We start from the raw sequence: 14,642 nt of genomic DNA on the forward strand, positions 1-14,642 counted from the left end.
TACAACAGGGGTGGTCTTATATCCCCCCGCTGTTTTCACGAGTGGTGGTGTTGGTGGCAGAAGGATAGTACTTCAATCAGCTGAGACCTCTCTTTATGCTCTGATCACGGACTGCTTCTTGAATTTTCCTATAGGATTGATGGACTCTTACATATATATCTCTCAAACATAATATATTACACTGATTATTTGAATATATACATATATATTATTTTGTAGCACTGCCTAATATATAATATATAATTTATTGTATATTTTATTATATAGTCATTGTTGGATAATGTGAAATCAACAAAAATGTATCAGTTCATTTTATTTTTAACTTTTTAGGGCATCGGCAAAGACCACAAGCTCTTCTGTTGCTTTAAATGCTATGCCCACCTTTTCAGTGGTGAAACCTCAAAATCATGTCACAGCTGTAACTCCTTCTTCTGCATATTGTTCTGTGCCAGTGGCCCCTGGTAGCTTTGTTTTTCCACTACATCAGCAGGAAAGCCCACAGAAAGGCTCCCTTATATCCTTGGCTAATGTGACAGTGCCACTGGAAACAATAAAAACAAGTGAGTTGTACGAATATAAGTTATCCTTAAGTTAAGTGTATGCATAAGAAAACATTTTTTGTTTTTGTTTTGGGTTAATTATGGGTTAAAATCTCTTTCAGTTAGAAGAGAAGTGCAGGATAATAAAAAAAACAATCATACTCGCCTAGATGACTGCTGCACAAATCCCGGCTGCAGCACCAATCCCAGCTGCAGCACCAATCCCAGCTGCAGCTGTCCTTCACTAGCTCAACACCAAGAACTGAGCACTTAAAGACCGCTAATCGCTCAGTTTTCGGGTCTGCTCTGAGTGGAGAGTTGTAACTGTTAGTCACCGGCTCTATGCTCTGCCTCTTCAGCGCATACTGGAGCACTGGGCTGTGAAGGGGGCTTGCTGAAAGTTGAGCCAGCTTCTGATCAGGCATCTGGGCATATTTTGTCATTATTGTTGAGATCCTCAGGGGACGTCATGCTGAATGTGCAAAACTAACTGCACTCCAGTGACCCATAATAGATGTATAAAATTATAGACCCTTCATTTCTTTGTAAGTGGGCAAACTCTGCAGGGGATCAATTAATTGTTTTCCCACTGTAGAACTGAAGTATTAAAGGATCTCCATTTTATTTACTGCTACTGTGCAAATAATTACAAAAAAAGAATGTCTAGTTTGTAGTCATTAAGCCGCAGTCATTGGCCTTTGTTTCTGCAGCTTCTATACTGATCGCAAACACTGTTAAATGATACATTTTTGGACTTTCAGGTTCCCTCCTGCCAGTGACTGCTTATGATAAGAACGGTTTCCGCATTCTGCTGCATTTTGCCAAGGACTGCCCACCCGACCGTCCAGATGTTTTGGTTGTAGTAATCTCTATGCTGAACACAGCTCCTCTGCCAATACAAAATATTCTTTTCCAGGCAGCAGTTCCCAAGGTATTTATGGATTTCATGACTTGGCATGCTGTTTTTTTTTTTTGCTGTGACAGCTATCCTTTTAAAATGTCAATTTCATGGTGTTATAGACAATGAAGGTGAAGTTACAGCCTCCTTCTGGGACAGAGATGGCAGCATTCAATCCTATCCTACCCCCTGCATCAGTCACACAAGTCATGTTGCTGGCAAACCCACTTAAGGTAATGAATAGATATTGGGATGATCTCCCAGATGTGCTGTATTTCCCAAGTAGTTCTGCAAATTTTTCCTTTTTTCAGTCGTATAGTACAGGACACATGATCTTTAGTCTTTTAACATGTTCATGTGCAGCTACCTTCAGGTGATTGGACACTGGCAAAGTTAGTTGGTTAGGCCCTGTCCCCTCCGTCTATTGATTGCCTCACTGGCTGTGATTGACAGCAGTGGGAGCCAAACAAGTAGAACTAAAGGTAAAACATTTTTTGTCCTTTTGGATAGAGTAGGGTCAGTTTTTTCTTTGTCCAATTTGGGGAGGTTTCCTTAGCTTCCTATCCGACAGCCAAAACAGGAGGCGAGAGGAAATTCCTCCATGTAAGGAAACACTAAATCTAGTGTCCCCAGTCGAAGATTTCCCCTCTATTCCTGTTATGGTGAAAACCCCAAAATCTTGATTTTCTTTTAACTTTTACTCTTGGTAATAATGATATATAGTACAAATAGATCAGATGAATCTCCCTAATGGGAGCACAGACAGAATTAAACATTTGCCGTTCTTATCCCTCTCCACTCTATCCAAAACAAATAAAATCTGCCTTTAGTTATACCTAAATGTGGTAATTCTGCCATTTTGAGTCATCCAAGGTTTATACAATACCAAGCGGTGAAGAAGGGGGAATACCTTTATACTCTCAAAACACAGTGTCTACCTTTGTATAGCTTTGCTGAGCAAACTCCTTCCTAGTATTAAAGTCAAGGTAGGTCCTAAGGCCTAAAGCCTCCTTTCTCCCATAATATGGTTTCCTTCTTTCACCCCAACCTGGACATTGTCTTCCTGTGTAATAAGACAGTGCAGCGCTAAAACAATATGTTACAATGAATTACAATAAGTCCATGAGTGATCATAGAAAGGAATAAATCAAAAATGAATGCATCAAAAAAATAATAATAAGAAGTCCATCAGTGATAGGGTGAACGAGAAATCCAACAGAATTTCAACAAAATGGTGCAGATTCCAGACTAGTGACCATAGAAAGAGATCCTTCACCAGAAAAGAACAGATGGCCTCTCACCTCAGTAATTCGACCCTCAAGGAGTCACACAGCATAATAAGTAATAAGGAATCCAGATAGATGGCAAACAGCAGCTCATTGTCCTTCCTGCCTAATGTTTAGCTCCGAAACATCCAAAGAAATGTTCTCTCCATTTTATTGACCTGGTATGTGCAGTGAGAGTCTATTGCTACTCTACAGTCTTGTTTAGGTAATCTTAGCATCCTTGCACATCCTGAGCTTTCCTACAGGAGGATCCCTGCTTCTTGTTTCACTGTTGTTTGGTGGATTAGACAAGTCATCATTCAAACCTACAGTGCCTTGAAAAAGTATTCATACCCCTTGACATTTTCCACATTTTGGCACATACAAGGCACTGTATGGTCTAAAGCAGTGGTCTCCAAACTGCGGCCCTTTGCTTGCTTTTATCTGGCCCTCGAGGCAATATTTCATCCACTGATACCAATAATGGGGCATTATTAGCCCCACTGATACTAATGAACTGGCACAACTCCACCCAATGGCACCAACGATGGGGAACAATTTCTCCCAATGACACCAATGATGGGGCACAATTACTCCCAACAAAACCAACAATGAGCCCAAGACGGGGTATAATTCCTTTTACTGACACCAAGATGGGGTATTGTTTTTCCCACTGATGTCAGGACCTTTTCTATTGTCAATGGCCAAAGTCTGGCCCTCCTGAAGTCTGAAGGACAGTAAACCGGCCCTTTGTTTAGAAAGTTTGGAGACCCCTGGGTCTAAAGGATTAGGGTTTTCCTTCCCTGTTAGGGTGCACTCTAACCAGATGTTAGATGCCCAATTCTGAAAGCTTGTGAAGCACTGTTTTACAGATTTGGCAAGGCCGCACCAGATTTTCTGTTGCACATTTGTTAAAGGGTAACTCTACTTTTGTGGAGCAAAAAAATAAAAGTTACAATTTAACATTTACATTTGTGACTCACGCCATATTATAATCTAACTGCTTGCCGACCAGGCTGCCGCAGTTAAACTGCGGCAGTATGGTCTCAGCTGCGCAAATCTCTGTACTGGTGACGGCAGTCCTTTAATGATATTTCCCTAAGAATATCAGTCCGTGCCCTATACTGTACAATTAAGATAATAGTAATTTAGACCTTAAAAAACAGAAAGGAAAAAACAAATGCGTCACTACACAATGATAACCAATGTATTTCTAAATAGAGATAACACACACAATTATGCGCATCACACATACCACAAAAAATCAAATGAGAGAAAAAAAGAATAGAAGAAATGTGCAGTGCTCAAAAACTGTGTCCACTATATATTCTGCAGTGCAAAAAAACAAACAAAAAAACAAACGTGTGCCTCATAATATGAAATAAAGTGGATCAATTATAACATGCATAAAGAAGGGATAAAGTCCTGTACACACGGCCCAGAATCTCGTCAGGAAAAAAACTTTGTTTTTCCTGACGAGATTCTTGGCAAGATATTCTTGGCAAGATTTTCTTGCCGGCCGAGTGTACACATGGGCCATTAGAAAGAGCCGCTTTTTTTTTTGAATGGCACGAATGTGGTAACGTCATTGACTACGACAAGCATGCGCTCGTCACATTCGATGCTGTCGCCGCCATCTTGCTTCACCCTACCTATGCCATTGAAGCTACCGTGCATGCATCAAAGTCATTTCGAGCATGCGCGGGTTTTCATGGAGAGGTAAGTATACACATGCTTGGGTTTCTCGGCAGGAAAACACTGCCGAGAATCTCACGATGAGAAAATAGAGAACAGGTTCTCTATTTTTCTTGTCTAGATTCTGGGCAGTTTTCTTGACGAGAAACCTCAAAGCCTCGTACACACGCACAGTTTACTCAGCAAGAAAGCGCTGCCAGCAGTTTTCTTGCTGGTTCTTTTGCAGAGAAAACCGTGCGTGTGTACGAGGCTTAAGTCTCAATAGTCTGTGGCAAAAAACATAAGGTCTTTGTGCAAAGTCCAATCCAATCAAGACTTGTATATAAGAGAAACCAACGCTGTGTCCACCAAACTATATCACTGTAATAAAACTGTGTCGGCAAAACAAACACCTCTACTTGTGAATGATAGCTGAATGTTTGCCTGTCTGCATTGACATCTTAAATTACAGGAGGTCTTAAAGCGGAGGTTCACCCACAGCTTACACATTTTCCCCTTAGATTCCTGCTCGTTTTGTCTAGGGAATCGGCTATTTGTTTAAAATATGATCGTACTTACCCATTTACGAGATGCATCTTCTCCGCCGCTTCCGGGTATGGGCTGCGGGACTGGGCGTTCTCTGATTGACAGTGTTTCCGAGACGCTTCCGACGGTCGCATCCATCGCGTCACGATTTTCCGAAAGAAGCCGAACGTCGGTGCGCAGGCGCAGTATAGAGCCGCACCGACGTTCGGCTTCTTTCGGCTACGAGTGACGCGATGGATGCGACCGTCGGAAGCCTCTCGGAAGACTGTCAATCAAGAAGGAACGCCCGCTCCCGAAGACCCATACCCGGAAGCGACGGAAGAAGATGCATCTCGAAAACGGGTAAGTACGGATCATATTTTAAAACAAATAGCCGATTCCCCTAGACACAACGAGCAGGAATCTAAGGGGAAAATAGAAAAAAAAAAAGGAATTGGGTGAACTCCCGCTTTAATCAGCCTGCCTCTGGAAGTATCTGTCCTGCTGCTATACCACCCCACTTTGCACAAAGACTTCCGTTTGTGGCACAGATCATTTGATCTTATCACTCATTGATGCACATTATAATTATATGCTTTATTTCATATTATGAGGCATATTCGTTTTTTTTGCACTAGAGAATATACAGTATATTGACACAGATTTTGTCCTCTGCACATTTTCTTCTCTTTTTTTGAGATTTTACTTGCCTGTAAATTCCTTATTTTGGTACAGTACAGTAGAGGACAGGACAGTACAGGAAACAGGCCCCTCATCTCCGTGTCTTGATTGCTCCTTATTGATTGCTAAAAAACCTGGAGTCTCACTGAGTAGACAGGTTATATAGTTTGCTTTAGTGGAATTTACAGGCAAGTCAAAATTTCTGTTTAATTTCATCAGTATAGGTAAACTTTTATTTTCCAATGTGTTATTGGCTACCATATTAAAAAAGATGAATGCTTTTTCAAGCTGCACAAATAGATATTTGGTTAATAATCCCTGACAGAACTAAGTTCCTTGATTTTTCATTCCCTTTTGTGAGGAAATCCATCAAACACGCATGTCCCGTAAAGCCGGCCTTGGTTGGTTTGCATCTCAGCAGGTTCAGCAGACACCGGCTGAGATTCAAACCATCAATGGGCAGGCTGATTTACCCAAGTTGATCTATCGATTGACTAGGGTACAACCAGCATGTTGGATTTTTCATGAGATTATTGCCAGTGGCTATAGCTGCCAGCAGTAATCACTGTTTTCTCCCAGCGGAGATGACTTCCCTCGCCGGGAGAACACAATAGTTCCACAGGAGGGATTCCCCCATCAACACTGACTGTGGTTGCAGGAAAACAAATTGCATCATCTATTTCCTGCTTAAGGCTTGAGAAATTAAGTGTAAACCAGCATTGTAATGCCCACATACACAGACATTGATTACGTTTTCTTTCCCTGCAGGAAAAAGTGCGGCTCAGGTATAAGCTATCATTTACAATGGGAGAAGAATTTGGCACAGAGGTGGGAGAAGTGGACCAGTTTCCAAGCCCAGATCTCTGGGGAAAACTATGACCCTGATTTTTGTTGTCAACTTCAGACTGTGATAGAGAAGTGATTTTGCTTCAATATGCAGGTTGTTTACACGTCTTCAGCATCTAGGCAGTGAAAAACTGGATGTAGTGAGAGTGATTGAGACCCTCACAGCACTTTATTTGTACTCTTCCGAGTGGACTCATTGATTTCCCTTCTGTGTCCAGAGCTTTCTAAAGCATTGATACTACTGTTGTGTAATGATATGCAAGCCTTTCTTTTGTCTAAACCATTGCGGCTAGAAAGCCAATGGATTGGTATAGGGCACAGAGGCTTTGACATACGTTTATACGTTTTTGTAGGCAGTATTATTCTCGTTTTGTTTTGTTAATGTAGAATCCAATCTACAACTAATCTGTTATTCTCACTAGTGAAAAAAAAAGCAAATATAGTCAAATTTTTCTGCCTTTTGATAAGGTAAGTTGTAGGATGTCTGGAAGCTGACGGAACCAAGGCTTCCGTCAAGCACAGGAGGCTTCCACTGCCCAACTCCCATATGCAGTGCTATTTCTACAGCAGATTACAGCTTGATAGTATCAGGCACAATGAAGTGCCTGCCCTCCTTTTTTTTACACCTCTTCCAAGCACCAGGCAGTGGCAGCCTCCCACACTGGAGCTCTGACATTAAAACACCCACCCTGACAAATTATGTTTAAGAGTAAAACATATGTGACCCTCCACAAACACATTTATCTAAAGGATACTATCATACTGGATTATCCAATACTGGATACACTGGCATGGGCAGACAGACTTTACAGCCCCTCTGGACCCAGTGATTTAAGAGTTACTGTGCATGGTTTGCCTTATAGATGAAAGAACTTCTCATCTCCCTGCTAGGTGGCATGGGGACAGGTAGTCCATGCATGTACACTCAGATCGCCGGGTCCAGTAAGGATATAGATGTTGTGCAGCCAAAGGCAGGCTGCAGGAGTGTGAAGTGAAGAATACTCAGCTGGAGGTAAGCACTATTGTTGAGAGGGCATTCTTATTACTACAGGTAGTATTTTCTTTATCTCAGAAGCAAAAAGGCAGACCACCTACAACAATACATATGTAAAAAATCAATTTGGATAATTATGCTGGTTATCCTAGCGGTCTTGGCAGTGTCAATTTACTCTCAAGCGACCAAAGATTTGTTTTTGTTTTTTCATTTTAGTTTGACATGTTCCTGTTCTGTAAAAGCCAATAATGTTTGCCTTCAATATCTGTTAAGATAAGTATGAAAGGTTCTGTAAGCGTATGCATTTGTTTATATGAGATTGGGTTTAGAACAAAAAAAAACATAACTGTTGGAGATATTTTGTGCAGTCTATTAATATACAAGTTTCGGAAATAGAGATTATTGTCATGAAAGAAAGTATAACGTTTAATACTTTGCAGATACCTCTATTAATTAAAAAGATCAGTGTTCTGTACATCAGCTTGTCTTTGCCCTAATAGAGGCTAAAATATGGATAACAAAAGTTCATATCATTTTGTTTAAAGATATAGATATAGGTCAGTGAACTATAGGGGACCAATTCTTCTGTGACAAGTGACTTTGTAATTGCTCTAAAAAGACAGGTTTGTCTTATAAGCACAGTGGGATAATTTATGGAAACTGGAGAAAAGCAACTAATTAGGCTTCTCATTTTAGAGCAAAGCAGATTGGTTGCTATAGGCAGCAGCCCTGCTTTTTTTGTCATTATTAAGCCCTTCCGCATTCTTTTCAGTAAAACTGTACTGTATTATTAGCCTGCAAATCAGACAGATATGAGATCCTGTTTAACAATACAGAAGACTTCTGTAATATTTGTTCAGTGCAAATATATGGTAACAGGCTACAAATCTGCAGTGTGAGTGTTGTGTAGAAGCCGAAGTTTGCATGTTTAATAAAGTTTTTGTCTTGTTTGCTTTTTCGTAAGATTATTGACCTCCATTTTTACCTTAAAGGAGGAATGGGGGACTAAAAAAAAAAAAACAATCATACATACATCACTCTGTTCTCGGTCTTCACTGAGAAGACCACGGTGACTGTCAGTCACCGGTTCTCTGCCCAGCCTCTCTAGCGCTCACTGGAATGCTGGGCTGTGGAGGGGGAGGGAGTGGCTGGCTCAGGCTCTCAGTAACATGCTGAGAGGTTGAGCCAGCTGTCAGTCAAGGATCAGCGTGGATTCCTACATTATTGTCTGGATACATCCAGAGACTGGAACAGCCCGCTGTCAGCTGATTCTTGGTCACAGGAGAGCACAAATATGTGAACTCCTGTGACCCACAGGAAAAGCATGACCAAACAAGTTTTGCCCATGTGACGGACTGTCTGGCACCCAGCCAGATACAGCCAATATACAGCTTCCTCCACCCTAAAAAACAGGTACTATAGCTGAGAATTGCACCCAAGAACTAGACGACACCAGCTTTTTAATCCACTTTATTTTTCTTTTCCTTTTCTTATTTAACTACTTCCAGACCTGCGCACGACGATGTACGTCCTATTTTTAAAGATTGGTATCTCGGTAACGGCAGCAGCTGCTGCCACAATCGAGGTATCAATCTTTAGTGTGCGCGGTCTGGAATCCGATAATGGCGGTCTCCGCGGCGGATTCACCGCGAGATCGCCGTTATCGGTGGCGGGAGAGGGCTCCCGCCGCTCTCCCGCGGCCTTCGCCGCTTACCGGAGCCGTCGGTAGCGGCGGAGGCGATCGGGTGCTGTCGGCTGGTGAGCGGGGACGAGACTGAAGGAAAAATCTCCTTCGCCCGTCCTCATAGCTCTGCTGGGCGGAAGTGACGTCAAAACGTCAGTCCCGCCCAGCCTCTTAAAGAGACAATTTTTTTTTTGGTCAGTTGAAAAAATGACATTTTTTTTTGCATTTAAGCCCAAATATGAGATCTGAGGTATTTTTGACCCCAGATCTCATATTTAAGAGGACCTGTCATGCTTTTTTCTATTACAAGGGATGTTTACATTCCTTGTAATAGGAATAAAAGTGATCAAATTATTTTTTTTTTTTCAGTGTAAAAAATAATAAAATATAATAAATAAATAAGAAAACAAAAAAAATTTTTTTTTAAAGCGCCCCGTCCCGACGAGCTCGCGCGCAGAAGCGAACGCATACGCGAGTAGCGCCCGCATATGAAAACGGTGTTCAAATCACACAAGTGAGGTATCACCGCGATCGTTAGAGCGAGAGCAATAATTATAGCCCTAGAGCTACTCTGTAGCTCAAAAAATGCAATCTCTAGAATTTTTTAAACATCGCCTATCGAGATTTTTAAGGGTAAAAGTTTGACGCCATGCCACGAGCGGGCGCAATTTTTAAGCGTGACATGTTGGGCATCATTTTACTCGGCGTAACATTATCTTTCACAATATATAAAAAAATTGGGCCAACTTTATTGTTGTCTTATTTTTTAATTCAAAAAAGTGATTTTTTTTCCCAAAAAAGTGCACTTGGAAGACCGCTGCGCAAATACGGTGTGACAAAAAGTATTGGAATGACCACTATTTTATTCTCTAGGGTGTTAGAAAAAAAATATATAATGTTTGGGGGTTTTAAGTAATTTTCTAGCAGAAAAAACTGTTTTAGTCTTGCAAACACCGAATCTGAAAAACACCTAAGGTCTGGAAGTGGTTAATACATAGATATGCCTATTCGGTATCCATTGCAATCCATTTAGAATACTTTATACAACATTTTTACATTCACATAATATTCCAATGTACATCTCTTTATTTTTATATCCAAACCCCTCCCCCCATCCCCCCCATCCTCTGCACTCTACATAGAGAATCTATCCATTACCAGTTTTGGTGGTGCGACACTCGCATCTCCCAACCAGGAATGCCAAATCTCCTCAAATTTACCCTCTGCTTTCCTTTGTTTGTAGGCCAGATGTTCTCTACCCAACAGGGAGTTGACATACGCAATCCATTGCTTCCCTGTGGGGACCCCCAAGGCCATCCAATAACGTGCAATGAGTTTTCTTGCCAAATACAGCAATCTTGTTACCATATAATACTTTCCTTTTGTATACTCTCCAGGGTCAATGGCCCCTAACAAGTATACCTGAGGATCCAATGGAACTGGTACCTGTGCTTCTCTAGTAATACACTGGGATACTTCCTCCCAGTACCTGTGAAGCTTTGGGCATCTCCAAATTAAATGTATGAAGTCCCCTTGCTAAACTTTGCACTTTGGGCACATAGGAGTATCCCTTCTTCCCCATCTGTGTAATTGTGGGGCTGTTCTATAAGCCCTGAGTAGGGTAAAGAGTTTCAACAGTTTGTGAGACGCAGAGACGGAAACCCTGGGACAGATTCAAGCGCCCTTTCCCACTGGTCTCCGTTTATCTCCCCAATGTCTTCCACCCATTTCCTACGGCTTCTAAGGGAGGCATGGTTCTGAATTGTTATAAGCAGTTCCTCATATATTTTTGTTATCAGTCCTCTCCGAGCCTCTGCTTGCAGAACCGCCGTCATCAAAGGTGACGGTGATGTTACCACCAGTGATCGTGTTTGTTCTTGTCTCTGTAGAGCATGACGGAGCTGGAGATACTGATAGAAGCCCCGCTGGGCTAATTGGTATTCCCTGCACAGCTGTTCGTAAGTTTTCAGTACCTCACCCTCCACCAGCTTAAGTGCAAACTGGAACTCTTTATTGAAAACTCATCCAGAATTTATACCACACAAAATCAGATAAGAGCTTGACCACATTATCCTAAACAATGCAAACTTTAAACCATCATCTAATGAACAGCTAATATAAACACATAAACATCCCACAATGGTCCGGTAATGAGGTAAAGTAGACACAATACTAATCACATTTCCAAGAGTATTAGCAGACAGACAGAAACAATAGTTGACTCATTTAATAATGGAAATGCACACCTAGGAGACACACAATGGAGCATTATACAATGAGAGAAAGACACCTTAATAAACAGATTTACACAAAGCAGCAGGAAACACCAGCATCAGGTTGTTTGAACTGATTGTAAGTCTTATCAGTCTATGGAGCTGTCAAGACTGGCTTGGGCTCCTGATTACATAACCCAACAAAACACAGGGACTCCAAATCCGTATCTAGTTTCCGAGAGTCTGTGTTTTTGGGAGATAAGGACCAGAATCCGAAGCGAAACCACTCCAAAGATCCCCCAGGCACACCACCTAAAGAATAGAACCCCCTCCAAAGCCAGGGCCCATAGTCAGTAGGCAAGAGGCTACCCTGCAGTCACCCCAAAAGCCCCTGTGTTGGTTAGGTCTGTCACAGGATACTTATCTTTTAACACAGAAGCTACAGGGAAAGTCCCTAACCAACAATGAAAATACAGTGTTTGCAAGAATATGATCTTTTAATAGGCATACGCCACCCTCTCATGTTTGCTCTATGAAGAATAAAGAGTTTGTGATTGTAAATAACACCTCACTGATCACACCCCATTTAGTGCTGAATATGTCTGTGAAGGTTTGCATTCCAGGTTATGGAAGAACTAGCATTAGTTTGTCACATTCAAGTGGACATTTTTGTAATGCTGACATTTGTCACCCATTCATCCAGGTGACTTCATCAGTTTTAATGAGCGAAGGGAGCATATCCTGACATTTTATATCATATGGGCAACTCAATCATATTAATATTATAACTGTGTGTTAATTTTCCAAGAACATGTCTGGAGGTGTGAACAGTTGTGAAACCAGGGGTGCGGCCTTTAACATCATCTGTTGCATATAATGCAGTTTTAACATATTTACCCTGACGACATTTCACATGTTCAGCCATATAAGTGAAACAATTTACACCTGTACCAGGTTTCGTGGTACCATAGTTTGATTACGACACTCATTTGAGTTACAAAAGCCACTTGGATGAGTGCTGAATCACCTTCAAAATTTCAAACCAAGTCCAGTTGAATACAGCAAACTACTACTACCTATTTAGGGCCAGATTCACAGAGAATTCCATTACGCAGCGGCGGCGTAACGTATTCCATTTACGTTACACCGCCGCAAGTTTGCAGCGTAAGTGCCTGATTCACAAAGCACTTACCTGTAAACTTGCGGCGGTGTAACGTAAATCCGCTCGGCGCAAGCCCGCCTAATTCAAATGGGGCGGGCACCCCTCCGAACGTACTGCGCATGCTCTGTCGGGAAAATTACCCAATGTGCATTGCGCTAAATGACGTCGCAAGGACGTCATTGGTTTCGACGTTAACGTAAATGGCGTCACGGACAACTTACGCAAACAACGTGATTTTTCAAATTTCGACGCGGGAACGACGGCTATACTTAACATTGGCTAGTCCACCTAGAGGGCAGCCTTAGTTTTACGCGACGTATCTCTACGTAAAGTTAGAGCGACGGGTAAAGCGGACGTTTGTGAATCGCCGTAACTAGTCATTTGCATATTCTACGCCGACCGCAATGGAATCGCCACCTAGCGGCCGGCCTAGAATTGCATCCTAAGATCCGACGGTGTAAGTCAATTACACCTGTTGGATCTTAGGGCTATCTATGCGGAACTGATTCTATGAATCAGCCGCATAGATACGACAAGCGTATCTCAGAGATACAACGGCGTATCAGGAGATACGCCGTCGTATCTCTTCTGTGAATCTGGCCCTTAGTACCAGAGGTTCTTTAAATGGTGTTTGGAGATAGTCTAGAAGTGGGACTGTAGTACCTTCCTGATGCTGGAAATATTTTGGAATTTGACTTTGAGCTGTATACACATAAAATCACAAATACAGAAACAGTTTTTTTTTGTCACAAAACTATTCATTTGTAACATCGGTAAACAAAATTCCAGACACTATAGACATATCGTGCCATATGCCATACCGCAGATTGGCGACGGAACCACTCCGGAACCATTTTGGATAAGTAAGTGATGTAAACGAGATGTACAGATCAGACAAGAGCCCTTAAAAGCAAATCATAACTCTTGAGTAAATACCACCAAGTTATTGTGGGTAAGGGCAAAAGGGAGTTTTTATATGAAAACACAAGAATTCAGACATATGCTTGTAAACCTCCTTTAATATAATTAACTGGTATTGGTACAAAAACGTATACATCTCCTTTTAGACTGGGAGCATGTCTTTATTTACAGGGGAATGTACTAGGTTTTGTTCAAAATCTTATTGCTGCATTTTAAGCTTCGTTAATTTTATCCTGCATAAAAAAATTGAAAATTCAAATCCAAAACTGTAATTAAAAATTACTAGTATTCAGCATTTCTTTCTATCTACACTAGCAATGTATACACCATATGAAGTTTATCAAGACTAGGGTTGCACCAAGACCGATACTAGTATTGGTATCGGTGCCAATACCGAGCATTTGCACGAGTACTTGTACTTGTGCAAATGCTCCGATGGTTGATCCGATTCCTGGGCAGCCTCACATATGATCGGTGCGGTGGGGGGTACAAGCACCAATCTCACTGTATAGCTTTCAATAAAGCAGCTGACAGCCACTTCTTCTCTCCCTCCCGTGGCTTTTAACTGCTTTATTGAAAGCTATACAGGGAGATTGGTGATTGTAACTGTCCCCACCACCGCACCAATCATCCCTGACTGTCCCCTATGTCCTCCTTCAGTTTCTCCCATCCCAGATCTGTGAGAATGGAGCCAGCAAATATGTCATTTACCGGCTTCTTCCTTTTCTGAATAAACAGCCAGTGATCACTGACTGTTCATTCATAACTGAGCAGAGTAAACTGTGTTTATGATGCTTCAGTTTGTGAAGGGAGAGTAGCCTCTGGCCCAGATTCAGGTAGAATGGAGCAATATTTGCGTGGGCAAAGAGCAAAGATTTTTCTCTGCGCCCACGCAAATATTTCGATTTGCCCAGCGATTCACGGAGCAGTAGCTCCGTAAATTGCGCGGGAGATATGCTAAACAGCCGGGCGTAAGGCTGCCTAATGTAAATGATCCCGCCGGGGGCGGGAATCATTTAAATTAGGCGCGCTCCCGCGCCGAGCGAACAGCGCATGCTCCGTCGGGAAACTTTCCCGACGTGCATTGCGGCAAATGACGTCGCAAGGACGTCATTTGCTTCTAAGTGAACGTGAATGGCGTCCAGCGCCATTCACGAATCACGTAAACAACGTGAAATTCAAATTTCACGAGCGGGAAGCGCAGCTATACTTTAGCATAGGTTGCCCCTGCTATAGCAGG

The 14,642-nt window shown here is 42.0% G+C and overlaps 1 protein-coding gene across 1 annotated transcript in view; it reads left to right on the plus strand.

The window, feature by feature from the left end:
- GGA3 (golgi associated, gamma adaptin ear containing, ARF binding protein 3) overlaps window positions 1-8,374 on the plus strand; it is a 51,274-nt gene extending 42,900 nt beyond the window's left edge. The window contains exons 14-17 of the mRNA XM_040331205.1: window positions 331-560; window positions 1,301-1,470; window positions 1,560-1,670; window positions 6,351-8,374. Of these exons, the coding sequence (XP_040187139.1) occupies window positions 331-560; window positions 1,301-1,470; window positions 1,560-1,670; window positions 6,351-6,461 (622 nt within the window). The 3' untranslated portion in view covers window positions 6,462-8,374. The remainder of the gene's footprint in view (window positions 1-330; window positions 561-1,300; window positions 1,471-1,559; window positions 1,671-6,350) is intronic.
- Window positions 8,375-14,642: the final 6,268 nt, after the last annotated feature.

This window comes from Rana temporaria, chromosome 12, assembly GCF_905171775.1.
Source record: "Rana temporaria chromosome 12, aRanTem1.1, whole genome shotgun sequence".
Classification (NCBI taxonomy): domain Eukaryota; kingdom Metazoa; phylum Chordata; class Amphibia; order Anura; family Ranidae; genus Rana; species Rana temporaria.